This window comes from Asterias amurensis, chromosome 6 (genome assembly GCF_032118995.1).
Source record: "Asterias amurensis chromosome 6, ASM3211899v1".
Classification (NCBI taxonomy): Eukaryota; Metazoa; Echinodermata; class Asteroidea; order Forcipulatida; family Asteriidae; genus Asterias; species Asterias amurensis.
The window spans coordinates 12,588,048-12,614,606 of record NC_092653.1 but is presented as its reverse complement, the minus strand read 5'-3'; the positions used below and the strand labels follow the sequence as shown (position 1 = coordinate 12,614,606).

Below are 26,559 nucleotides of genomic sequence, written 5' to 3'. Positions count from 1 at the left end.
TATCGATCAGGACGACTAAAAACCACGTTCACAGACCTGACCAAGTCTAACTGATTGAACCATGCGTGATTTGGCCACTCGCGTGTATGGTCTCCCGTTCCAGTCGCTTGTGACTGCGGCCCTACTACGAAGCTGCAGCCACAGTCAACTTCTAGGATCAGGGGCCAATTTCATAGAGCTGCTTTTAAGCAAAAAAATTGCTTAAGCACGAAAACAGCTTGCTTATTTTACACATGTTACTGGCTAAAATTTCATGCCATATATATTGCTTGTGACTGGCATTTAGCTGTTGTTTACTTAGCATAACAATTGGGTTGAGTCTTGGCCGTTACTCTGATTTTACTAAGCAAGGATGTTTCTGCTTAACCAATTTTTTTTTGCTTAAGCAGCTCTATGAAATTGGGGCCAGGGAGGATAGGAGGAGGGCACCTGCACAGCGCACGCGCCTTGGAAATTGAGCAAGCTACCGAGAAAGCGCCTTTCTTTTCAACCAATCAAGTTTTGCGGCTAAAATTTAATAGCCAATCACCGAGCAAGTTTGTTCTGAAATGGACCAAGCTACCGGGGAATAATTGGACGCATCGTCCAATAAACACACAGCGTATTAACTTTAAACCAATGAAATCACTAGCTAACTGGCATGCGCGCGCTTAAAAACTGAATGCGTGCATTTTTTGTCGTGTTCTTGCTTTTTGTGTGTGTGCACAGAGAGAGGCAGCATAGGTTTTGCATGTCTTTTTGTGAAATAGTTTTCTAAAATAATCCGGAATTAAATTACAGCAAATTGTTTCACTTCCTAAAGATCTTACACCTGGAAAAGTCTGTCACCGTTTATTTGTTAGAGTTCGGACGAAAGCACTTCAACTTGTGATTAAGTTGTCAGTTGAAACAACAGTATTTTTTAGACATTACATCCGATTCCGAGGCGAGCAAACTGTCGATCAAGGGATCGGCACGAGGAGTCAAGACCAACCCTCAGTTTTTGGAGTCAAACGAATGTTAATAATAGTTATTGCCTTTCTGCAACTTTAGCCTACACTGGAAACGACTACAATCTGATTAGGTGAGCTATTTAAAATTCCAGACCAATTATTAATTGTGTTCACTGTTAAAATGAGCCTATTTAATTAATACTAAATAGTAGGCCTAGTTGCAATTTAATTGTTCTTTCCTTTTATAGTTCATTACATCTATTCACAGTTCCATCTATAATAATGTCTGTCACAAATTAATATTAAACTAGTCACTTCAGTCTCGTCTGTGTGTCGCCTTAAAAACAAACCTATCATAAATTTTTCACTTTAGATTGACAAGTGCACTGCTGCACAAAATAATAGTGTCAATTTTTCTCAACTGTTTTTTTTAAGACTTGCTTTCATTACATCAGTTCATCACATGCCTGGTTCATCATCATGTTCATTTGTGGTGTCAATCTAACTCAAGAGTCAAGAATGAATTCCTATAAATATGAGTTAGCATTTATTAATATTACTAAACTATGAGCTTAGCCTTAGCATCAGAATGAAAGTTGTTCCTAAATGTTTTAGGCTAGGGGCCTATTCATATAAAATTAATAGCCTATATGGATGGGTATGGGGATGGGAGTATGTACATTTTTATAATTTTTATTATGCTAAATTATTGAATTGTTTTGAACTTTTTGGAAGAGAGTAAATTACTACCGCCCTCATAAATGTTTATCAATGATATCAAATTAAACACACCAAGTAAATTCTCAGAAAATACATTGGAGAAAAAGAAAGCCCACCACTGCCTGCCTTGATTGTGTCAAGTGAAAACAACACTAAGTAACGTTGCGATACCCTGATGTGCTCATTTTGTATTGACTGCTGCAATCCCCATTTTCTTTTTACAGTAAGCCTATACAGGTGAGGGTCAAACTTAAATATCAGCTGATTTTTCCAACTGGATAATTTTCACAGGGTTTATGAATACATTCTGTGGAAAAATGGAACTGGTTTTATCATTTAAACAATACAGTAAGATCTCATATTGAAACTTATCAACCAATGGTGCAACATGAGATTTAAACAAACTATTTCTTCTTTGTACAGCCACCATGTCTGAGAGAAAAGCCGTCATCAAGAATGCTGACATGTCAGAAGACATGCAGCAGGACGCAGTGGACTGTGCGACCCAGGCCCTGGAGAAATTCAACATTGAGAAGGACATCGCCGCTTACATCAAGAAGGAATTCGACAAGAAGTACAACCCAACATGGCACTGCATCGTGGGAAGGAACTTTGGCAGCTACGTCACACACGAGACCAAGCACTTCATTTACTTCTATTTAGGGCAGGTTGCTGTTTTGCTGTATAAATCTGGTTGAGATTTGTTGACAAGTTTATCGGGCTACTTGAATTTAGAAGTGTTTGTTTGAAATAAATTGTAAAAAAAAAGAGATTGTTCTGTTCGTGTTGATGTAATTCCATTGTAAGCCATGCCCTCTTTACACACATTGGAACTACTGATACCAGAAACCTGTTGGAGTTGCAATGAGCTAGTTTGGCTTTGATTGATACTATGTAAGAAATAATGACTTGGCTTTAACATACTTTCTTTGAAGACAAAGGTCCACACAGAAGTAAAGTTTCTGTAAATGAGAAATTTCCGTTTGATCGATGTAATGTGTGTTTTTCGGTAAAATTACACAAGAAGTTTGCCAATTTTGGAGGCAGAACTAGCCAAAACATTGAGCATCCAGCAGATTGTGAGGGTAACAGAGCTCAACTTTATGTCAGAAGGGTTCCTAAAAATGTAACTTTTAGGTAGAATGAACGCATGCCCGCTGTTCCAACCTGGGGCCAATTTCATAGAGCTGCTTAGGCAAAAAATTTGCTTAAGCACGAAAATAGCACGCTTATTTTGCACGTTACTGGCCAAAATGTCATGCCATATACATTGCTTATGACTAGTATTTAGCTGTTGTTTACTTAGCATAACAATTGAGTGGAGTCTTGGCCGGTAATCTGATTTTACTAAGCAATGAATTTTTTTGCTTAAGCAAAAATTTTTGCTTAAGCAGCTCTATGAAATTGGGCCCTGAACAGAAACAAACATACTATATATCTCTTTTTTGGTACTAGCATAGTTCTGAACATTAAAACAATACTTCAAAATCTTCTGAAAGATAAAATATGAATATAAAAAATAAGTAAACGAGAAAAGGTGTGTATGCTGCCCTTTTATAAATGTAATCCTTCAAGTATTTCACTAACCAGACTCAACTACAACTATTAAGGAACAAACAACAAACAACCAAATTAGTTGATACATGTGATAAGAATAACTTTGTTTATTTACACACAAATGATGTCAAACATTCCTAGTAATATTTTTGCAATTTTGCTATAATATGTTTAATACGTGCAGACGGTTGTGATGTGGTTTTGTTACCAAATTTTACAGGTGGATCAATACAAAAAAAAGATAGCTCATGAAGTAAGGTGCTTTGAATAACGAACGACTCGAAAGCCAGTTTCAACGTAACACACAACTTAAAAAAAAGAAAATGCAAGAGTTAAATGCTGTTGATTGATAAATGTTGCCAAAGAGAAAACAGTGCATTAACCTGTATCCCATAGATCCTTTGCATAGATGGCAAAAGCCCAAAACAGACCCCTCACAGAAGTCAAAACTGAGGTATCATTGGCTTGGAGTTGTGCGAAGTATCCATTAATTGACATCAAAGCGATGGAAGCCCATGCAGTTTATAAACTTTCTGAATTGAACAACTTTTACAACTTGAAATTATTAACTTTAGAAAAACAAAATTGCTTGATGCTACACATTTTTTGTAAACAAATCTTTGTAAGTAATTATAAATTGTAGTTGTTTTGCAATAGGTCATAACAATGTTTTTAATTAATAGACCTTAAAAGCACACGGCGTCATTTCAGTAGGGCGCCCTCACCTAGAGGTCAAAAGGAGGTTGCTCATTGGCCAATACTATGCGCCGCCACACAAATCCTTGCATCTTGACTTTTTCGTCACCGTTTTTCCTCTAAGATGGCAGCTGGAAGACGTCAATGCATAAGGTCTATGGTAGGAAGGTAAAGTTAAACGGGCAGTGACTCGAGGCTAACTTTATAAACTTTTGTTTAAAGTATCTGTTGTATTTACTCTACAAGAGTTGTGATGAAAGGATTAAACTCATGAGTTACGTATTGTTGTTACACATGACTCACTACTGCTGTAAATCATTCTCTCATAATTTAAACCCCGAGTGTATTGCAGCAATCCCAAATGACAGGTTTTCATGAGTCACCATTGAGAATCCAGCCTCCCGAATCATAGCAGAAAAGTCTTCCTGAAAATAAATGACAATAAGATAGCATTGATGTCACAAGCTCAAACAGTGCTCTCCGTCAGTCACTGAGGTCAAATAAATATGCTTTTCATTGGCCGAGAGTTGTGCGTTGCGTGTACACTCTGTTTTTGACTGCAATGATAAAGGTCTATGCAAGGGGTCCATTTATAGTGAGTAAAAAACAGTTTTAAGATGCTATGTCAGATTTTTTGCCGATTTGACCCATTTTGATGGGGGTCGAGAAAGTTAAAAGCTTTCATTTGAGCCTTTTGCTCGAAAAAGTCTGCCAATTATTAGTAGCAGTGAAATAAAGTGCTCAAAATAAGTTTTTGTCAGGATCCCGACAATATATCACGTGACCAATTCTTAGTTTTATAAGAAACGTTTTAAATTTTTGTCATGGTTCCTGACCACTAAAAGTAAAAGTTAAACTTTTTTTCATTAGAGCGGGTGATACTCTTTGAAATACCATTTACTCAAAAAAATCTAGTTTTTAATGTTTGGGGCCAAAAATCTAACATAGCATCTTTAACTTGATAAAGAAGAAAATCATCAACTTGAAAGTTTGTCTTTTTATCTGTTAATAAACTTTGTGATTTTTCTATTACTTGATTTCCTCTTTACTTCTGTGTTTTCTACTTGAATGTATGTTTTATTGTTTGGCAGAAAGAAAAGAACAAAATAACTTTAAGGCACTGCTAGAGACCATCCACAAAAGTTATCCAATATGCTGATGGAAATTTACCTGATTTGGGAATTGTCGGATGCTTTCTACTAGGTATTGGTAGGACTTCCAGTCGGACGCTATGACCTGACCAAGAACTGGGATGACTTGGAAGGAGTAATTGTCGTACAAACTGAAAAGAAACAAAACAAATAATTACGATTACAAAATTGCAGACCTAAAGAGGGCAAGGCCGCTTTCACTTGAAAAATCTATGGGAAATGTTTGATGGGCCACTAAGGCCCAGACCAGGGCCCAAGAGCTGTTAAAGCACAAAAAGTGTAGCACTGGATACTATTGGTAATTACTCACGATTGAGTTAGCATAAAAACTTACTTGGTAACGAGCATTGGAGAGCTGTTACAGAACATTGTGAGAAACGGCTCCCTCTGAAGTAACATAGTTTTGAAAAGAGGTAATTTCTCACTCAAACAATAAAATACTTCAGCTGAAGCCTTTTATTATCCATCTGAAAGCACACAAAGTTGTGCAACAAGGGTGTTTTTTCTTTCATTATTCTGTACGACGACCAGTTGAGCCCAATTTTTAATTGTTTTTTAATTTTGCGCAAATTAATGTTGGGATATACCAAGGGAGAATACTGGTCTCTGACAATTACCAAACATGTCCAGACGTCGATTTCACCAAACTCATCCTAACTTGGGATTAATCTCAGGACTTAGGACGAGTTAAGTTCCCTATCCAAAGACGTAGGACGCATAGAACCCATCCTAAGTTAGGACGGGTTACTCGTCCTAACTTGAGATACATGTAGCATCAATCCCAGCATTTTGTGTAATCGATGGCAGTGCCTTTAATGAAATAATGGACAATATAAATGGAATATTTTAATATTAGTTCATCCTAATTTCATTTTTTTCCTATCCGAAAAGATATCCACAGCATTGAATTTAAGAATAATAGTTCTACTGTTTACCTTCTTAGGACTGGATTGTTGACCTGGCTGAACTCCAAGCACAGGAAGCGACCTCCAGGAACCAGCACCCTATATGCCTCGCTGAGGGCCTGTAGAGCAATCACAGTTATTAATACAGGAGAAAAATGCACTGCCTAGTAAATCCTTATAAGATATTAACTAGGGCCCAATTTCATAAAGCTTGTAAGCACAAAAACTTGCTAAGCAAAGAAAACTTGTGCTTGGCAAAAATATGTTACCAGTCAAAATACTGTACATTTACCATTGGTGTGACTGGTACCACACTCATTTATTGCTCAGCAAAGGAATTCACAAAGCAGAATTTTCTGCGAAACAGCTTTAATGAGAACTTTGTTACATAGTACTGATAGTTGTTGCGAGTCTTGGCCAGGCAGTTAATTGAGTTACTTGTCCTAACTCGAGATAGGATTAATGTGAAATCGGCTGCAGGAACTTACCTACTGCAAGATTATTCAAATTATACACCCAATATTTTCTCTGGAGTTTTCTTGGATACATGTAAACCCACCTCTTCAACATGTGTGACATTTCTTATACCAAACGCTATTGTGTAGGCATCAACAGATTCAGTTGCAATGGGCAACTCTTCTGCATTACCAGCAACCCAAGAAATACCTAAAGAGACAAACAGATATGAAAATAAAAATACAAATAATGTAAACAATTAATTTTGTCCTTTGGTCAACATTTTGCAAGCAATGGTTGTTTACACCAATCTGATTGCCCACACTTCATCCATAGCAGAATCTTTCTCAAAGGTAATTTTGATTTGGAAGCAGTTCCAACAGCTACTTTTCTTTTTGAAATTAAAGATCAACTTGGTTGAAATCAGTGTCGCTAATACTTTGTTATGAAATGGTCAACAAGGGGTACTGATTACACAGTAAAAGTCAATAAAAATTATTTTAAAATGTAACCCCCCCCCTCCTCATTTTGATCAGTTTTGCACTGCAGTTGAATTAAGTTGTCTGTGGTAAGAAGGGCGATGGAGTATCACTACAGTCAAACAAAGTTTTATCTGGTCAGGAAATGGTTCACAAACAGTTTCGAAATCATTACTCCTGCAAGAAAATTTGAAGATACTAAAAGATGTAACTGTAGATTCTTCTAAATTTTCTAACTTTTTTCACAGAAAATTCAGTCCACTACTAAAGATAATGAAACTCCTTGCTTGAGCCAACAATCCCCGCCAAAATGCTTGGGCCACCGTGACCCATTCCTAACGTTACATAAAACCATTCCATGTCCACTTCCCACTGACAATAAACATTCTCTCCACCGTCTCCCCGCTCAATGTTGACTGTAACTCAGAAGACTGGCACCCAGAACCAACATTGAAAGGGGGCAGGGGGGCCCCAACAAGATATGGCCAGGATTGTAGTCTCAACTCTCAATCTTTCAAACATTGACGGTTCGAAATAAAAAGATCTCAAACCTTCAGTTAGTCCTCTCTGCTCTGCTCTCTGTCTTCCCACCTTCAGCATGGACTGATTAATATCGCAGACGGTCACCCTTGTGTCTTCCCTCCATCCTGAAGATGTTTCTTGCTCCTCTGAGCTAAACCCTGCATCCTCCCCATCAGAGGAAGAACTACTCTCTAAAGATGATGTCTCAGCATGTCTTGAAGACGGCATGCCGCTGGTGGGGATTGAACTGAGTCGTGCGTTCCTGACGAAGTTCAGAAAACGGAATGCAATGTCGCCTGCAGAGAAGCCAACAAAATAAGAATTGTTAAGGGCAAATCCATTGTGACATTACACTTTTTTTATGTCATTTCTTGATCTTTGTGCTTGTACACTAGTTCTATGTGAGATATTCTTTCCACTAGAAGTTTAACTACTGATTTGTACTTGACCCCCAAAGCTTTGAAGTGATGATACATTAGAAATATTGTGGGCTTCGTGCTCTGGATGGTATAACATAAACAAAAATATATTCATTGGCTTGAAAAGATTCCAAATTGGATTGAGCAGGATTGAGTGCACACTTTCAACTTAAAATACCCCCAGGGCTTTAGAAAAAAGGAGAATTTGTGTTGATTTTTGTAATCACAAACCTGTTCCACCAGCGACATCCAGAAGTCTTGTACCAGGTGTTGGTTTCAGAACTTGCAAGAATCGATCTTTCCATAACCTGTGGATTCCTAAACTCATTGCATCGTTCATTGAGTCATAACTTTCAGCAACATTCTTGAAAACTTTGTAAACTGTTCGAAAATCAACAGAAAAGGGAGAACAAAGCAATTTTAGTTGTTAACGCAAAATTGGAAGTGCCAAATTTCAACTCTAACCAATTGTTTTTATTTAGCAACATTACTTAAGGTAAGTTACATTTTTTTGACTCTTGAGTGAAAAAGTGGCAGTTGTCATTTCCAGCAACTTTTCTAAGCCCCACCCCCTAAAAACACACAAGTCAATTCCAACATGTAGAGATATTTTTTAACCCATCTACTAGTTGCGATAACGTAACCCTCCTCCTGACGGCGGAGCTCGAGCACAGGAGGAGGGTTACGTTATGGCAACTACCCATCTGCATGATGATGTGTCATGCACAAAAATAAAATTTATAATTCACTGACTTTCTGTCTCTTTGTAGTTTGTTTCTGACTGTCTACTAGTCTTTGCATGGATGGAGGAAGTTTCTACCTCCAGTGACCAATGCAATGGTCTTTGTGGAAAAGTTTCCGTATGCGCCACCACTTTTTCATTCGATATGGCATAATAATATATTAGTAGACTATTGTAGTAGTTAGTAGTAGTAGGCCTATCTAATCTAATTTACCTCAAACTCAATTGAGGGAAAATGACAAAAACAATGAAATATCCCTTTTTGTAAAAACGAGTAGACAAGTGGTGGCGCCATATGGAAAGTTATCCGCGACGGATGCCATTTTGATTGTAGTGGGCGTCTTTGTGCTGTGTGTGGGCGAGCTGACTGGCATTCGTTTTTGTGTGCAACAAACAAACACATACCCTTTTCTGTTTTCTCTGATTCAAGGACAGTTTCATATCCAAAGTGAGTTTCTCTTTCTTCAGCACCACCAGAATTACTTTTAGGGGATGTCCTCATTGCAAGGCATGACGTCCGTAAGTGCCTTACAGGAAAAAACGGCTTATAAAAATACCGAACACAAGACCGACAAAGTGACATGGGCGCCGCCATCTTGACAATAGTTTGCCTCTTTCAAAATGTACACTTAAATAGTTCAAAGACATTATGTTTTATTTAGTGAGATTTATGTCATAAACTTCTGTATTTAAATATCGATCATATAATTATTTTAATGAATTTATTTAAAACAAAAATGAAAAATCACTGCGTTTATTTATCTTATTTTAAACTTTATTTTGAAAGAGGTGACATAGTTTCTGTACCTCTTCAAAACACACAAAAACACATGCAATGAAATGACACGACAACTTATGCAGTAAAAAATGGCATCTTCTGGAGCAGATTTTGCAATGGAGGAGAGGCAGAGATATAGGCACTGTGCTTCCAGATTACTTGGGATGGTTGCTGAGTCTGGAGAAAAGCACAAGAATGAACTCAACTCTCTGCTGGATGAGTTAAACTCACTTGCGTACTCCGTACAGGGTCTTGTTGAACAGGTTTGTAATTGTTTAATTGTTTTCGACCACCGCACCCGTCCGAAGGTCGGCTCTCTCACTTTATTTTGTTGGGTGGCCCACCTTGTTGAGCTGAAAATGGCTCCGCTTTAACATTTGTTGTCTCATCACTGTCGCCATTACAAGTGGTATGCGTGGTAGTTTGATTGCAAATTTCTCCCATTTAAAAAAGTTCTATTATATACTGTACTACTCCAACGTACCTCATTTTATTCCTTACATTTGTGGAATTACTAAAGGATCCTTACTAAATACTATGACAACAAATGACCATGATGACAGGGCTTACTAAAATGATGACTTTGTGTTTGTCCAGATGTGATGAAAAAAAAAAACGTGTACAAAAATTACATTTAACTCGACTTGTTTAGACATGTATGTATCGAAGGTGGGCTGTAAGTGTAACAGTACTGGCGACAGTGATGAGACCCATGTTAAAAGCAGAGCCATTTACAGCTCAACAAGGTGGGCTACCATGTATTGTTATGTACCAAAAGTCATGCAAGTACATGTACAGGAGGCAGTGTGTGTTTTTATTAGCTAGTGAACAAGTGATAATTATGTGTACGGAATGGCTTCGAACATGATTAAATAAACCAGCCTTTCTTGTTTTATTTTGTTTTGTTGATTTAAGTTATTAATTAATTGTATTTTTTTAAATATTGTTTTTATAGGATATTTATTGTTTTATAAAATTACAGTAGGCTAATTTTTTGAAGTTTTTTTTTCGGGTGGGGGGGGGGTAACTTTTGTAATAAATTGACTACACTGACAATTTGGGGTCTCACTTTCACTGGAAAATTGCAGTCTTTACACACTGCATCCATCCAACAACAGAGCATAGACATAGATATGATTGGAAAGGTTTCTTCACTGTTCTTCGTGTAGGCCTACAGGGTCGGCCAAGCTAGAGATTCTTTGATAAAACTTTGTTTAAAGAAAATTTGACTTTCTTTTGTTTTGAGAATGAGAGATGATCAGAAATATTTTTATAAAGAATTGTTTAATATTTTTTGGGGGAGGACCAATTACATTTTTGACACGGCATGTATTTTTTAAATAGGAGACAAGCTTTGAAATTGTGAAACAAACTATGCATATTTTTTTCTGATTTGCACTATGTACATTTTCTAAACTTAATTCAATTAATCTTAATATTTACTATGTTAAAAAAACATACAAAAATTACGGAGGAAAAGTATACCAAACCAACCCTCCAAAATGATTCAGCTTTGTATAAAAATTACCTTTAAATGTTTTTGTATGAATAAATTGTGAAAAATTGTAAAAATAGGTCTTTTATGAGGAGTGGCCCTCGTCCATCATGACTGTGTGTTCAGACCGTTACAACACATGTATGTGCTCCACTCAAGAGAGTTTGAATGCTTAGTAAAATACTACCTCCATGGTAAAATGTAACAATCCTATTGATTTCTCACACTGTGTTCAGGAACCAGGGCGCCTGCTGAGCCAAGCCTGTATGCTGGTACCCCTGCAAGAGGAGCTCCTGGTAACCAAAGTATGCCAGCTCATCGTTATTATTACCCACCAGAAGGTGGTACTAAGCAAAGCAACAGTAGAGACACTGCTGGAGTATATCACCAATGCTATGAGGCAATGTCAGCCGTGGACCCTGCCGGAGACACTCAGAGCTCTTGGAGCTGTCGTTTATGAAAATGGCCCAAAGTGCTCTCAGGTAATTCAGTCACTCATTTATGTAGAATTAAAGAACGTGGTGAACTGCTGATTCTGAATGTTGGTTCACATGGTCTGTTGATAGACTGGTGGTGCAATGTTACCATCTGTGAGATTGAATTTCTGCCCTTGCGTTGTGGGCCCCCTAGTGTCTATTCTGAGGGTGGACCATGCCGCACCTTACTGTCTTGCCATGGGGCATGGAGGAGGGGGGGGGCAGGTCTTCCCTGCTGCTGATGTTACTTACAGTCGCCCAAGCCTGCAGATAGGATCTCTGCAGGCCTGTATGCGTTTTTGTAAGTGCTATGGCACCAGGGCATTTTCTCCTTAATAAAGGGCACTCTATGAGGAAATTGTAAGTTTCTATGGGGGGATTTCAAGGGAACCAAGGGGGCATGGATGCAATCGCCTTGGAATACAATTGAAAAAGCAATATTAGAAAGACTGATATTTTTCCTTGCAGTTCTTGAAGCTACTGTTGGGAACTTCTCCTCAAGGTGTTCTCCTGCTACTGGTCAACTCCAAAGAAGACGATGTGAAAAGAGCAGCAGTGCAGTGCATTGGCAATCTATGTATGAGGTCAGTTTAGTTTGCTCAGTAGTGATAGTTTTATGTAGTTTTGTTACAGAACACCTTTCAGTTGTCATGTGATAGTTGTTTTCCTTTTGTCATCATCATTTCATGCCATCACACAACTGCTTGCCAATGTTGGGCGACTCAAAGTCCATTGTCGTTGACCTATGCAAGGTCCTCCACGTTGCGCAGGCAAGCCACAGTTCAGTACACATGTAGGTTTTCCTTTGGTGTAAAGTGCTCTCACCAAGTCACTGAGATACAATGGGTGTATCAAAAAAAATTATTCCATAACTTGTTGCAGATCAACCCTCCTACTGTCTGACCATTCACTATCATCCATTGTTTTCTTCTTTTTTTCTTTTTTCTTTTTTTTCTTTGGTTGTTTACCTGTAGTTGTGCTTGTAGTTGTGCCTGTGGTTAATAATAATAATAATAATAACATGCATTTATAAAGCGCTGTGCCTGTAGTTGTGCTTGTCCCTTGTCTTTCTAGGGTCCCCATTTAGTGGGCCTGTGTACCTGATCGGGTTTCCCTTTTGCACCAATGTCATTTTTTATGTGTTTGTGCAAAGAAGGTATTATAAAATAAAAAATTGTGAATTTCAAGGACAGGCAGGACTCAAAGAGGGTGTGTAGCTCAGAATATTTACTACCTCTGCCGTCGATTTCATAAAACTCTTCCTAACTTAAGACTAAACCCTGCACTGTAGCATGCAGACCTTAAGATTAATTCTAAGTTAGGACAATTTAATAGATGTTAAATTTGCATCGGGGATAAAGAATATTAATTTTTGGTTTTTACCCATATACACCGATGTGTGTAGCACTGTATACTCGAGATAAGAAGAGTCCTAACTCTTTGTGAAATCGATCCCAGAATGTATTTTTCACGACCCGAATTGAAATGAGAAAGAGCTTTCTATTAAGATATACTATGCAAGCCTGTAGTATATGATATCATGGTAGGTCCCCACCGTACACAGTCAATCCTCCTACTGTGTTGCCATTCACGTTCCTTTCTTTTTGGTTTTGTTTTTGTTTTGAAGGGATGATGTTGGTGATGTGATAGACACAGAGTATCTGCAGACTAGCTACAATACAATAATCACAGTGTTACAGTCGCCCAAACAACCAGGCACAGATGATTATGGTCACTTTAGGGTGAGTACGAAATCTTTTCCCTCATTAAAGGGAAGGTACACGTTTGGTAATTACTCGAAACAATTATTAACTTAAAAACTGACTTGGTAACGATCATTGTAGAGCTGTTTGTAGTATACATGTAAAACAATGTGGGAAACGACTCCCTCTGAAGTAACGTAGCTAGTTTTTGAGAAAGAGGTAGTTTCTCAATAAAATAATAAAAGACTTCTAGCTGGAATGTCTTTATTCCTATCTGAAAAAAAAAACACAAATTAGTCAACAAGGGTGTTTTTTTTTTTCATCATTTTCTCGCAACTTCGATGATAAGTTGAACCCAAATTTTCACAGGCTTGTTATACATGTACTATGGTTATGATGGGATACACCAAGTGATAATACTGGGGCCAATTTCATAGAGCTGCTTAAGCAAAAAAATTGCTTAAGCACGAAAATACCTCGCTTGTTTTTCACATGTTACTGGCAAAAATTTCATGCCACATACAATGCTTGTGACTGGTATTTAGCTGTTGTTTACTTAGCATAACAATTGAGTGGAGTCTTGGCCGGTAATCTGATTTTACTAAGCAAGGATTTTTTTGCTTAAGCAAAATTTTGTGCTTAAGCAGCTCTATGAAATTGGGCCCTGGTCTTTGACAATTACCAGACGTGTACAGTTCCTGTAAAAGGTTTTGATAGCTTTTGTAGATCAAGTTTTTGCCCACGACATGAATCCCTACTCACTGTGAATGAAGACGTATGTACACGTACTGTATGTAATAAAATATATTTACATTTAGACGATTCAGCTTCATTAGTTGTCAAGTTTTTTGAAAAAAAAAAAAAAAAAATCACAGAGCAATGTTTTCAGGAGAGTTGCATAAGTCTGTTGTACATGGTAAAATAAATTTGGTCTCACTAAGACGAGATTTATTTGTGTGAATCTGTTCTCAATAACTACAGCACCTATCAACAAGTAATATTTAATGGGAAGCTTTCTACCATCATTATCCTTACACCGTGTAAGTTTAATGTAAATCTGTGGATGTTTGTGTTTTGTGTCTCATCCAAAAAAGTACACAAACCCTTTAAAACCAGGCCTGGGATTAACACAAGGACCAGTGTTTTTGTTTTTGTTTTTTCAAACACTTCGACATAAGAAAGAAGAAGCTTTCTCTAGAAGACGATCAGAGCGTACTGATCGAAACGTCGAGTTGAAACCAACGGTTCTTTTCAGAACCACCCCAAGTCATTAGAGATAGTCATTACATGGTGTTACCGCAAACCTTTCTATATCGTGTTTCCACCATGCAAAGTTTCAAATCCTACTTCGATTTATGTTTTGATAAACAGCTTCTTCTGAGCACACTTCGAGGTCTACAGAATGTCTTAGCAGCCACTAAGGAAGTTCACCATCAGCAGTTAGGCTCAATCCTGGCTTCACTCAAGGTAACTTTAGCTTCTTGGTTTCCCCTGGAAAACATTTTAAAGCCATTGGACACTTTCGGTGAACAGTATTGTCTAAAGGCCAACACTTCGTGTATCACAACTTATATATAAAATAACAAACCTGTCAAAATTTAGGCTCAATTGGTCATCGAAGTCGGGAGAAAATAACGAGAAAACCCACCCTTGTTTCCGCAAATTTTGCCATGTCATGACATGAGTTTAACATAAATCCATAATTCTCGACAACAAGAATTGATAATTGTTTTAATGTTTTTTCAAGAAGTAAAGCATTACATGGAATAATATTTCAAGAGAAGTCTTTCACCATTACCTTCTGTAAACCCTGTAAGTTATTTGTAAATCTGTGAACTTTTATTTTGTTTTCTGTTCCGAAGGTGTATAATGGCTTTAAGTTTTTATTATTTTTATTACATCTTTCTTTTAATAAAACAAAAGAAACCACAGAATGCCTTGCACTGTAAACACCTTAAACTAAAAATAACTGTGAAGAAATGATGTTGAAGAAATATCAGCTTTAGATCTGGAAAACCTGATCAATCAGGTATCGACTGAAAATACCATCCACATGCATTGCAAGGCTACATTGTAGGTCCAAGGTGAGATTCTAACTGGGTCCACAGAGGTAAAAGGCAGAGAAAGAAACTATTGGGCCAACCTAAGAGCCAGGTATCCCTTGTTCAATCTTTTTTCTTTTGATAATTTTTTTTTCTTTCTTGGTGTTCCATGTTTATATCGTAGGTCTTTTGTGGCCTTTGTGCGTTTTTTTTATATAAATATATATTTTTAACATATTTATTGTAATGTTTGTAATTCAAATGCAATTCGGCTTTTTGCTGTGACTTTTGAAATGGTTTTAATAAACCAATAAAAAAAAAATTAGGACTGGAATTTCATGTTCAAGAGGGCAAGGCCATTTTCATTTTGCAAAGGACACTTCCATTGAAAAATCTTAGGGTATATAGGAAATTTTTAAAGGGGCACCAAGACCAAGACCAGGGCATCAGAGGCTGTATTCTCCGTTTAATTCCAGGCCTGTTAACTCATACCTATAATTTCTTTCTTTTCTTAAACAGGCTTACATGCTGTATGGTCTTCCAGGAGTGGGAACCAACTTCACTATCCCACCAACCATCTACCCGTCTCCTCTGTACCAGCATGACTCTGGGCCTTCCCCGTCCAAGCCAACAGACCCCGCCCCATCCAGGACACCCAAAGAAGCTGCTCCAACTACCGCTAAGCAAAAGAGCCCGGAGAGCAAGAAAGAAGAAGAGGAGGAGGAGTTTAGTCTACGCCCTGGGGGAGGGGGCGGGAGCGGGCTGCGATTCACCCAGCCCAAACCTCAGCAGGGGAAGAGAGGGAAAAAGAAGGGCAAAGGGAGGCAGGAGAAGGGTGCGGCGACGCCTAAGAAGGGTCGGGATGGTGGAAGGTTTGCTTCTATGGATGGGACGGAGTCACCGAATGTAGCATCGGCCACACCCACGGATGTAGGAAGGAGCATGACTGGACAGGTATGGAACATTATATTCATTGGTTTCACACGCAGGTTCAAATGTTGAATAAGGTGTTGAAAAATTTGCTTCTTAGTTTTTAGTGGAAAAGTAAAGTCTGTCCCTAGCCAATATGAGTCATCAGGCCGGTATTCTGGGTCCAATTTTATAGAGCTGCTTAAGCAAAAAATATTGCTTAGATGAGCAGGATACCGTTCACAAAATGTACAAGCGACATGGTATTTTGGATGCTGGTAACCTTGTTCTGGTTTTGTTGTGCTTTGATACTTTCTGTGCTTACTCATAACAAATTTTTGGCCCTGTTTCATAAGCCCTTTTTCATCAAATACATGTATGACACTTCAGACAGAATCATTCAAGGGATGTTTTCTTTTATCATCATCAGTAGACCAAGCAAGTTCAATGTAAATCTGTGATCTTTACGATTTGTTTCTTACCAATTCTGTAATGTTCCTTTAAATTTTATATGTGAATTCAACCTTTCAACACAAATAACTGCGTTTTGCATGTAAGATTTATACTTTTTGTTGATGAACAAAACTTTTAACCCGACAGAATCCTTATGACGTTGACCCATCCTCCCTCTTCCCAGCCTGGGGTAGAGTCAGCAGTTCAGAGTCAGAGTACTCGGATACAGAGGGAGGACAGGCTTCAAAGCTAAGAGCAGCTGCCTCCAAGGTACGACAGGCTGCTCTTGCATGTCTCCACTGTGTTATAAAGGTGAGATTGTTTGGGAAATTTCTCTTTTTGTCTTTTCTTTATTTAAAGAGAAAGTATACCTTTGGTTTTTGAAATGTTCGTTGGAATGTTTGATTGTTGTTATCCTACACCAATGTACAATGTAGCGATACATTAAAACTAACCTGGGAACATTTTGTTTCAAAAGATGGTCGCTTCTATGAGCTAACGATTATGTCCATGCAGGAAAAGTAATCAGTAATTGGAATACACAATCTGAGAAACAAATCTGACAGTAATGTTTCTTAGATTCGACTTTTATGAATTAGCATTGCTGTCTGTTTCCACGACCACATTACGTCAAAATGGAAAACACTCAAAATTGAATTACCAATTGCAATATACGTACATGTTCAAAAAAGTTTTTACCCATGGTTGTACCCACAAGTTTACTATTAATATTTATATTTATAGTTACTCTTATTCTCCACACCATGCAAAGCTTCAAAGACCATTTATGTATGTACACATTTGAATTTACCAATTCCAAGGGTTATAAGTGAGCAAAGCACGAACAGAAAAAATGGCCAAGCAAGATGGATGTACTCTGTGCTATGTGCTTCAAAGAATCTGTGAGAAATGCAAAGTATGTGGAATATTCCTTTGTGGAGGGCAGGTCATAAAATGTCAACAATCAATACCTTACTGTAAGAAGGTTCTGAAACTTTGCATGGTGGAAATTACGATATGGACAGGTTTGCGGTTACACCATGTAATGACTATCTCTAAATGAGTTGGGGTGGTTCTGAAAAGAACCATTGGTTTCAACTCGACGTTTCGATCAGTTAGCTCTGATCGTCTTTGGAGAAAGCTGGACTCTGATGCTGCATGCTGCTTAAGTACTGTGGAGGCGAATTTACTTGTTATTCCTCTAACACGGCTCTTTTCTTATTTTGGTCCACATAAATCTTAGCAACTTATTTTAGACAATTTGTAATGTTTTTTTGTCACTCATCCAGAATACAGAGAAGAAGTACATATTTGGTTATTGGTCGGCATTCATCCCTGATACCCCACCTTCAGCTGGTTCCATGCATACCTTCTCCCTCTTCACTAGTATGTTGAAGGACCCTGCTCCAAAGGTAAACACTTTGTTTCCAGACTAGCTCTTTTTTAAACATGTTTTGTCTGTATTTCCATCACTAACATTTTCATACATGTAAGTATCAAAAAAGGGACTTTATTGTTTGATTTACTCTTAGTATATAATTTTTTTTTACCCTTATGCCGATGTGTATTTTAAAAGCACTGTATTACTTTCCTGAGTTCTGTGAAAAAGATATCCACAGGCAAATCACTTGGGTGGGATTCGAACCCAATACCTTTGCATTGCTAGAGCAGATGTCTTACTACCTGACCACTTAGCTAGCCTGGTGGCTGGAGGCAGTTCGAATCCTAACCCAGCAGGCACAAGTTGGTCATAGTAACGTTAAACCGACGTCACATCCCGACGTCGGATGACGGTTGGCTCATGGTTCTATGTGAAAGTTTGTAGGACGTCTGTTACCGACCATTACCGACGTCTGTTAGCGACCATGATACAACGTAATTTTTCCGACCACAAACCGACGTCGACAGACGGTCAATAAATAGACGTCATTTAGACGTCGGCAAATTTCCCAAAATATGACGTCAACTTCCGACGTCGGGTGATGGTCGGTTCATGGTTCTATGTGAAAGTTTGTAGGACGTCTGTTATCGACCATAATACAAGTAGTTTTTCCGACCACAAACCGACGTCGGCGTATTGTCAATTAATGACATCGTTTAGACGTCATTGGAATACCCCAAACCCGACGTTACATTAACATTATCTACATTTATAATTATTTATTAGTTATAATTGATTTTTAATAATTCACATTATCAATTAATACAATGCATACATACATACAATCCGCTTGATCTCCTTCGTTGCCCTCTAATCACCGCACCTATTATACTATTCAATGGTACAGCATGTGTATATATACCGATCGGTTTCAAGAATTTTGCATTCATGGGTGTTATAGATTGTAATTAAAACTTTGTAGTTTTAATTAATATTTTGGAATAAAGCCGTCAAATTTAGTTCACACATTTAAAATATCACAAAATCTATTGATATTTAACACAAACAAAACAAAACATGTGTTTGTAGTATCTAATTACCGCTTAATTTGTTGTATAATTGTTGCAGTATGTAACCACATCTAAGTCTGACCTCAAAATTTGCATAATATGCAAATGATGTCGTGACGGTAAATTGCCGTTGCAAGCTAACCATAATATGACGAAATACTGATGTACATATTATGACGTCATAATGACGTCACAGGTTGACCAAAATATAATGACGCTACTAACTGGTTATTATACAAACAGTAATGTGACGTTTGTTTATGGTCGGCTTATGGTAATACAGTTATGGTTACAAAGGGACATACAAAAAACGTCTGTGCAACGTCTGCTCAATGACGTTACTATCTGGTTAAAATACAAACATTAATGCGACGTCTTATTATGGTCAGACTGTTGTAATAAAACGATGGTTAGACTATGACAATAAAATTACGTCTAAGCAACGTCTGGTCAATGACGTAACTATTAAGTTATAAATCTACCTAAAATGTAACGTTCATTTTCGGTTACATTTTAGTTATTATAGTCATGACCATCTTACGACGTCCATACGACGTTATTAATTTACGTTTGATTCTTGTCGCCAATCCGACGTTGTATTTTAGTCACTTTTTGGTAATCTGACGTCGCGACTCAAAATCAACCATAATATGACGTCAGAAAGACGTCGTGTGCCTGCTGGGAAGTGTATGTGTTATCATTGGGTACCGCAACGATTTGATAGATATTTGTTTTGCATCAGAAATAAAGAATATATAATTTGTTTTTTACCCTTACACCGATGTGTGTAAGCACTGTATACTTAGTACTTTCCCAAGTTTTGTGAAAACAAAATCCACATTTTCTGATTGTTGCAGGCTCGAGTTGGCAGCGTTGTTGTTTTATCAGCCCTTCTGGACGGGTCAAGACAGTTCCTGGCTGCAGCAGATGACAGGTACGATCCTTGACCTGACTTTCAGTACACTCTCATTTCAACCTCGTCCCCAGGGTGTGTCGAGCAGTTACAAGGTTGACCGCTCTCTTACCTGGTATTGGACCATTTGCATATCCAAAATTTGTGGATACTAATGCAAATTAAAATAGTCTGGCTACTTTTCGAAATTAACATCTTCGTCATAATCTCGTAGTACGGTACCAGATGTAATAGCTTATTTGTACATTGTTGTTTGCCGGCGGCTGGCTGTACGTATGAATATGGAACATATTCTAATATTGTAAAGTCGTTGTCCAATCAGGGTCCAAGTAAGGAGTTTCCATCCCAGGGTTTACTATTGTAAACATTGTTGAAAATAAAGTAAACCATGGGGACCAAGGTTGCTCTCAAATTGCCCTGGAGAGCGCTTCAAAGTCTTAATAGACCTTTCTACAAACCGCGCTGGTTGGCATGGACGGCTAAAACATTCACCCATGTTAAGAGATGTTATGAACAAGTTCATCATTTCTGCAAACTTTCACTAAAAAAACCAAATTAACCTATGATTTGTTTGCTTGTTTTCAACAAATTCAACATCATTTTTGATTATTTGTGTAACAATGTTACTACATGTAACTGGCGATCCGTTTTTGGTTTGCATTTATGGCTAGTTTTATGAACAGACCCGTTTGTTTGTGCTGTGCACTGACATCATAATTCAAATTTTGCTCTGAAATAGTAAAAAGAAAACTTATAGATATTTTACACCATTTAAACAGGAGTTGGGAAAATAAGGAAAAATTGTGATTAAATGACCTAATAAATATAATAAACTATACACCATGAATAAGTAGATCAACTCTTGTGCTCAAAAATGATTTTCCTACTTATAAATATCATGCATGTGTTTGGTAACTGAAAAATACCTAGTTGTGAAATTAACGGTTGATACTGCGATTGGATTGACAGGGATATGAAACGACGATCTGCGTTTACGCCATTCTCACACACCCTGGCAGCTACAATCAAGGAGATGCATCGATGCGTCCTCTTAGCTCTGATGGCAGAGAGTTTCTCAACAACACTCACTCAGATAATCAAGGTCAGTAACTCGGGTTAAGCTCGGGCGGTTCCAGAAAAAAGACTCGGTTTTGAGTCATACCTGGTTCCATTAGTTCAATAAAAAACATAAGTGGGCTCGGTCCGAGCATACAGGCACAAAGATCCAACCTATTTTAACCGGAAAGCAGGTACGTGGTTCCATGGACATGATGGAAGAGTGGACCCACAGGTACGGTTCTCAATTTGGAACCGAGTAGAACCGGGTAACAAAAGGAACCGTCCAAGCTTACCTTGGTTGTTTTCAAAACGGGTGGGACATTCTGGACATAAATTTGGAAGATCGACCGAAGCACGCTGAATTAAAAATAATAATAAAAAGTTTTTGTATAGTGCATATCACCGTAAGTTCCATATGGGCTGTGAAGGGAAAATCAACAGTTGTACAAAGTTGACAGATATGTTTTCACTCGGGTTTTGAATTGTTATGATGTTTCAGCCTGTTTAACAACCTTGGAAGACTGGTCCATAACTGAACTGCTGCATATTGGAAAGAGCAGGAACCATACGACTTGGTTTTGATAACTGGTGGAGTCGGAAGGGATTTATTTGAAGATCGCAGATTTCTAGCTGTTTGATACTCCTGAACTTAACTTTGAAGATAAATAGGGGCAATGTTATTGAAACAAGGTCCTTGGGTTATGCTGTACTTGTTGTTTATCTTGGTTTTAAAAGCCCTACTAGAATAGACCGATCCATTAGGCTCCGCCCACGGCGCACGTGTGAGCAAGAACACGTGAGCCTCTCCAATGCCATTCTGCACAACTCTGCCGCGCGCGCTAAGCATACAAGCACACATGTCGGACCTTATTTTGTCAGACTTTTGGTTGCGCAATGGGTTGTGATTGGTCAATACGCAATGGGGCAGAGCTGAATGGATCGGTCTATTGTTCAAACATGGGGTGCATTCTGGATCTAATTTGTGTACAGCCGAAGCAGGCTGAATTATTCAAACAAGACCAGTTCAAGAACTGACTCCGCAGTAGTACAGTTATTATGATCCTATAAGCTAAAGTGGTACTCCCAGCCAATTTTCTATACCTTCTGCCCGGGAAGTAGTTAAAAAAAGCAGTGACAGTTCTTTTCAGAACTGAGAAGTCTACCAAAGTCTCTCGAAAACATCCCATAAATCTACTCCGCGGTAGTAGAATAAAGAAAGACAGTTCTCTAAGAACAAACTCTACCTGGCAAGTAGACACACAAATGGCGTTACCTCAAACCAAATACATTGATAATAATAATAATAATAATAATAACAGGTGTTTAGAAACGCTCCCCATAGAAAACTATATCACAGCCCTTACAAAAACTGAAAAATAAAAGCACAATAAAACAATTACAAAAACTTACCTCACCATGCAATGCCTTAAATCATTTATTCAAACAAGGTCCTCCAAATGTTTTCTACTTGGTGTTTATCTTGGTTTTGAAAGCCCTACTGTGTAAATCTGGAACATTTTGTGGAGCATTGTTTTGAATTTGATATGAAGTAACAAATCATATTGACTTTATCTGTTTATTGTATGTTTCAGTGCCTGTCCATCCTGGTGCAGAACGTTCCATACCACAAGTTAAATCCCGGCCTTCTCACAAAGATTGTCAAAGGAATCCGTCCGTACTTCTCACACAAAGGTAGGAATTAGAACATCATTTCAAATTGTGGATGTTGAGGTTTTTATTTATTTAATCGTTATATACATATTTTTCTAGTTATGTTTCACTCCTAAGCTACATTTAGGTGCTACCCCAGACTGGCGACAATGTCCAACTCTCAACTGCCTTTGAAAGGGTTTTGATACCTTTTGTAGGTCAAGATTTTGGCCATAACATGAATCCCTACTCAAAATGCATGAAGATGTATTTAATATAACTTACCTGTAGAAGTTTCAGCTTCGTTAGTCCTCAAGAAAATGTTTTCAGGGAGTCGCATCAATCATAAAATAATTTTTCAACAATAATTGTTAATAACTACAGCACCTTGGCGAGTAATATTTTAAAGGAAGTTTTCTACCAACATGAGCTTTAAACCATGTAAATTAAATGTCAATCTATGGACGTTTGTCTTTTTTGTTGTACAAATATTACCCAAGATAATTCCAAATTAATTTTTTTTTTTTGAAAATATTGTTGGTTCCTCCTCACAGATAACAACGTCCGTACAGCGTGCCTGACCTGTATGGGTGCAGTCCTCTCAACCACCATGCCCCTCAAAGAAATCTCAGACCTCCTCCTGTCACCGGACTTTCTTAAAGTGCCTCCCGTCCCTTCCCTCAGCTCATCTCAAACCGGAATCAATGCATCCTCCTGGAGGTTGCAACTCGGAGCGGAGAGAAACATCAAGGATTCTCCTCGGGATGAAGATGGGGTTGAAGGACCGACCGTGAAGGGAGAGGGTTTGATGTCAAGAGAGGATGGGGATGTATCATCCGATGGGGTTAGATTAACTTCTGTTGATGCAGTAGCTTCGAAGTCGGAGGAGTATACAATCAATTCAGGCATCTTGGCCGTTGAACCAAATAAAACCGATCCCCTCACCAAAGAGTCATCTATTGCCATGGCAACAGACTCATTAGACTCCTTGACTATCAACGAGGGAGCGTCACCGCGGACGGCAGGATGTGATGATCAGCCGGGTGATGATCTCTTGGAGGGTGTTTCGGTATCCTGGTTGATGAGGTGGTGCACCGATGCAGTGCTGTTGAGAGAGCCTTTAGAGGTTCCTGTTGCGGGTAGCATGGGTGTGTGCAGGTAATTCAGATTTATTTTGGACAGGTGCTCAATTTCAAAGATCTGTTTAAACACAAAAAACAGCTAAGCATAACAAAGGTATGCTTACCAGAATAAGGTTACCAGCCAAACTACCTTGTCACATGTACAAATTGTAAATGGTATCCTGCTCATTTCTGCTTAGCAAAAATGTGTCGAGCACTACCTTGTCACATGTACACTTTGTATATGGTATACTGCTCATTTCTGCTTAGCAAAAATGTGTCGAGCACTAATTAGTTTTTGCTTATGCAGATAAAATTGAATGGCTTACATTTTAAATAATAACAAGTAAAAGAATTACAAGACCGGGACTTGAACCCACGACCCCAGATTATGTGCCGACACTACATCAACTGAGCTTTCTAGCCCTAGTTGGCAGTCTCCCTATTTTGTCAATATCTTTTGTTCAGGTGTATTGACAAAATAGGGAGACTGCCAACATAAGGGCCGGGTAGCTCAGTTGTAGAGCATGGCCGCACTAATTCAGAGTAATTGATGTATCTCAACATATGCATAAAATAACAAACTTGTGAAGATTTGCGCTCAATCGGTCGTTGAAGTTGCGAGATAATAATGAAAGAAAAAACTCCCTCGTCACACGAAGTTGTGTGCTTTCAGATTCTTGATTTTGAGACCTCAAATTCTAAATCCGAGGTCTCAAAATCAATATCGTGGAAAATTACTTCTTTCTCGAAAAGTACGTCACTTCAGAGGGAGCCGTTTCTCACAATGTTGTATACTATGAACCTCTCCCCAGTACTCGTTACCAAGTAAGGCTTTACGCTAATAATTGTTTTGAGTAATTACCAATAGTGTCCACTGCCCTTAATTCTGTTTGAATCAGGTTACTGACTCCCAGTGAAGCTCTCCCGGTGAGGCTAGAGGCTCTACAGGTCATGACCCAGCTGGTCAAAGGTTACTTTGCCGTCATTCGGAACATCCTGGATCATTTGTGTAGTATCATCATCAGCTGCCTGGATGAGAAGGATACATCAGTGCAGCTACATGGCCTGAAGGTAAGCAGACATTTAGAAAATGTTTTAGGATATATACATGTATATACTTTATGTGAATGCAAATGCAAAGCAAATTTTGACTTCACAGCCCTGCTTTCTCTGTGAATATTTTGCCTGTGCTGAACACATTTCACCTGTTGCAAATTATTTGTTGCAAATTTGTGACATACAAATTTGTATCGCATTCACATTTTGCAGAAAGTATGAACCGGGCTTAAAGGAACACGTTGCCTTGGATCGGTCGAGTTGGTCTTTGAAAAGCGGTTGTAACCAATTATTATAAAATGCATATTGGTAGAAAGATGTAGAATACAATGATCCACACAAACATGCCTCGAAATTACACGGTGTTCTTTTTACCTCGTCAACTAACACGGTCGTCCATTTATGGGAGTCAAATTTTTGGTTCCCATAAACGGCCGACCATGTTAGTTTGCACAGTAAAAGGAAAACCACGCAATTTTGGGGACAATTTGTGTGGATCATTGTGTTCTACTTTTAAAACATCTTTCCAACCATATGCATTTCATAACAGACGGTTGCAAACGCTTTTTATAGACCAACTCGTCTGATCTAAGGCAACATGTTCCTTTAACATCATGGGCCGGATGGCCACTTCAATGTGAGGGCTATACTTCCATGATTTTGGCTGTCAATCCAAATGAACTGCCACCAGGGGCATGTTGCCACCTACTCATGGGGCTGAAGCAGGGTTATCCCCTTCACAGTCCTTCCCAATTAGGCCTTTGCATCCTTCGCAATTCAGCATCTCACCTGCAAGAAAGGATGGTTAGCCTCCCAATTTATCATTATTATTATCATGATTCATGTTTCTTCCTTTATAATCATCAGGTTCTTGAGGAGCTCGGTAAGGTCATGTTGTCTCAATTGAATCCAGAGCTAGAGTCTCCAACAATTCAACTGACTGTTCCACTCACTCCAGAAGAGGTACGTTACTTTAGCTTTCTCACATCCTTGAAACTCTGTCCTTTAAATGAATGTTACAGAATTGGTAAGAAACACAAATCGTGAAGATCACAGATTTACATAAAACTTACACGGTCTAATAATGATGATACATGTAGTTGAAAACATCCCTTGCAATATTTCTGTCTGAAATGTCATATTTGATGAGAAAAAAATAATATAATTTCACGTTTTGAGTTTATCACTCAGTGAACGTTTTAATCATTGTTATTTTGGCATCGATGCAATGCAAAATTTGTAATGGGTTTTTCACTATTCTCTTGTGACCCAGATGGCCGATCGATCTCATACGTCTACAGGTTTGTCAGTTTATGTGTATGGTGGATTACATAAAGTGCTTACACTGCCAGCAACTGTTTTCTTAGCAAAAACCAATTCTGTAATGTTCCTTTAAATGCACCTGGACACTATTGGTAATTACTCTAAATAATTGTGCGCATAAAAACTTACTTGGTATGAGCATTGGAGAGCTTTTGATAGTATAAAGTATTGTGAGAAACGGCTCCCTCTGAAGTAACGTAGTTTTCGAGAAAGAAGTAATAGTCCACTAAAATATTTGAAATGATTTTGAGACCTCAGCATTTGATATTGAGTTCTCGAAATCAAGCATCTGAAAGCACACAACTTCGTGTGACAAGGGTGTTTTTTCTTCCATTATCTTGCAGCTTCGATGACCTATCGAGCTGAAATTTTCATAGGTTTGTTATTTTATGGATACAGTATGTTAAGGTACACCAAGTGAGAAGACTGGTCTTTGACAATTACCAAAGGTGTCCAGTGTCTTTAATAAAGGCATTGGACGCCTTTGGTAATTAGACCTATTGTCAAAGACCAGGGGTCGATTTCACAAAGAGTTAGGACTCGTCTTA

The 26,559-nt window shown here is 38.2% G+C and overlaps 3 protein-coding genes across 3 annotated transcripts in view; 2 read left to right on the top strand and 1 right to left on the bottom strand.

The window, feature by feature from the left end:
• The first annotated feature begins 692 nt into the window (after positions 1-692).
• Positions 693-4,942, top strand: LOC139938295 (dynein light chain LC6, flagellar outer arm). Its single transcript, XM_071933711.1, has 2 exons — positions 693-1,063; positions 2,076-4,942. The coding sequence occupies exon 2, from the start codon at positions 2,081-2,083 to the stop codon at positions 2,348-2,350; it is 270 nt and encodes an 89-aa protein (XP_071789812.1). The 5' UTR covers positions 693-1,063; positions 2,076-2,080; the 3' UTR covers positions 2,351-4,942.
• On the bottom strand, positions 3,622-9,174 carry LOC139938294 (2-methoxy-6-polyprenyl-1,4-benzoquinol methylase, mitochondrial-like). The gene is made up of 7 exons (XM_071933710.1): positions 8,985-9,174; positions 8,069-8,218; positions 7,448-7,714; positions 6,521-6,627; positions 5,992-6,080; positions 5,076-5,187; positions 3,622-4,330 (listed from the first exon to the last, which is right to left on the bottom strand). The coding sequence occupies exons 1-7, from the start codon at positions 9,172-9,174 to the stop codon at positions 4,229-4,231; spliced, it is 1,017 nt and encodes a 338-aa protein (XP_071789811.1). The 3' UTR covers positions 3,622-4,228.
• Positions 9,175-9,446: 272 nt separating this feature from the next.
• LOC139938292 (HEAT repeat-containing protein 6-like) overlaps positions 9,447-26,559 on the top strand; it is a 62,303-nt gene continuing 45,190 nt past the window's right edge. The window contains exons 1-14 of the mRNA XM_071933709.1: positions 9,447-9,620; positions 11,089-11,334; positions 11,797-11,912; positions 12,956-13,070; positions 14,403-14,498; positions 15,593-16,027; positions 16,583-16,747; positions 17,725-17,847; positions 19,744-19,820; positions 20,769-20,901; positions 22,451-22,550; positions 23,063-23,666; positions 24,532-24,703; positions 25,556-25,651. Of these exons, the coding sequence (XP_071789810.1) occupies positions 9,447-9,620; positions 11,089-11,334; positions 11,797-11,912; positions 12,956-13,070; positions 14,403-14,498; positions 15,593-16,027; positions 16,583-16,747; positions 17,725-17,847; positions 19,744-19,820; positions 20,769-20,901; positions 22,451-22,550; positions 23,063-23,666; positions 24,532-24,703; positions 25,556-25,651 (2,652 nt within the window). The remainder of the gene's footprint in view (positions 9,621-11,088; positions 11,335-11,796; positions 11,913-12,955; positions 13,071-14,402; positions 14,499-15,592; positions 16,028-16,582; positions 16,748-17,724; positions 17,848-19,743; positions 19,821-20,768; positions 20,902-22,450; positions 22,551-23,062; positions 23,667-24,531; positions 24,704-25,555; positions 25,652-26,559) is intronic.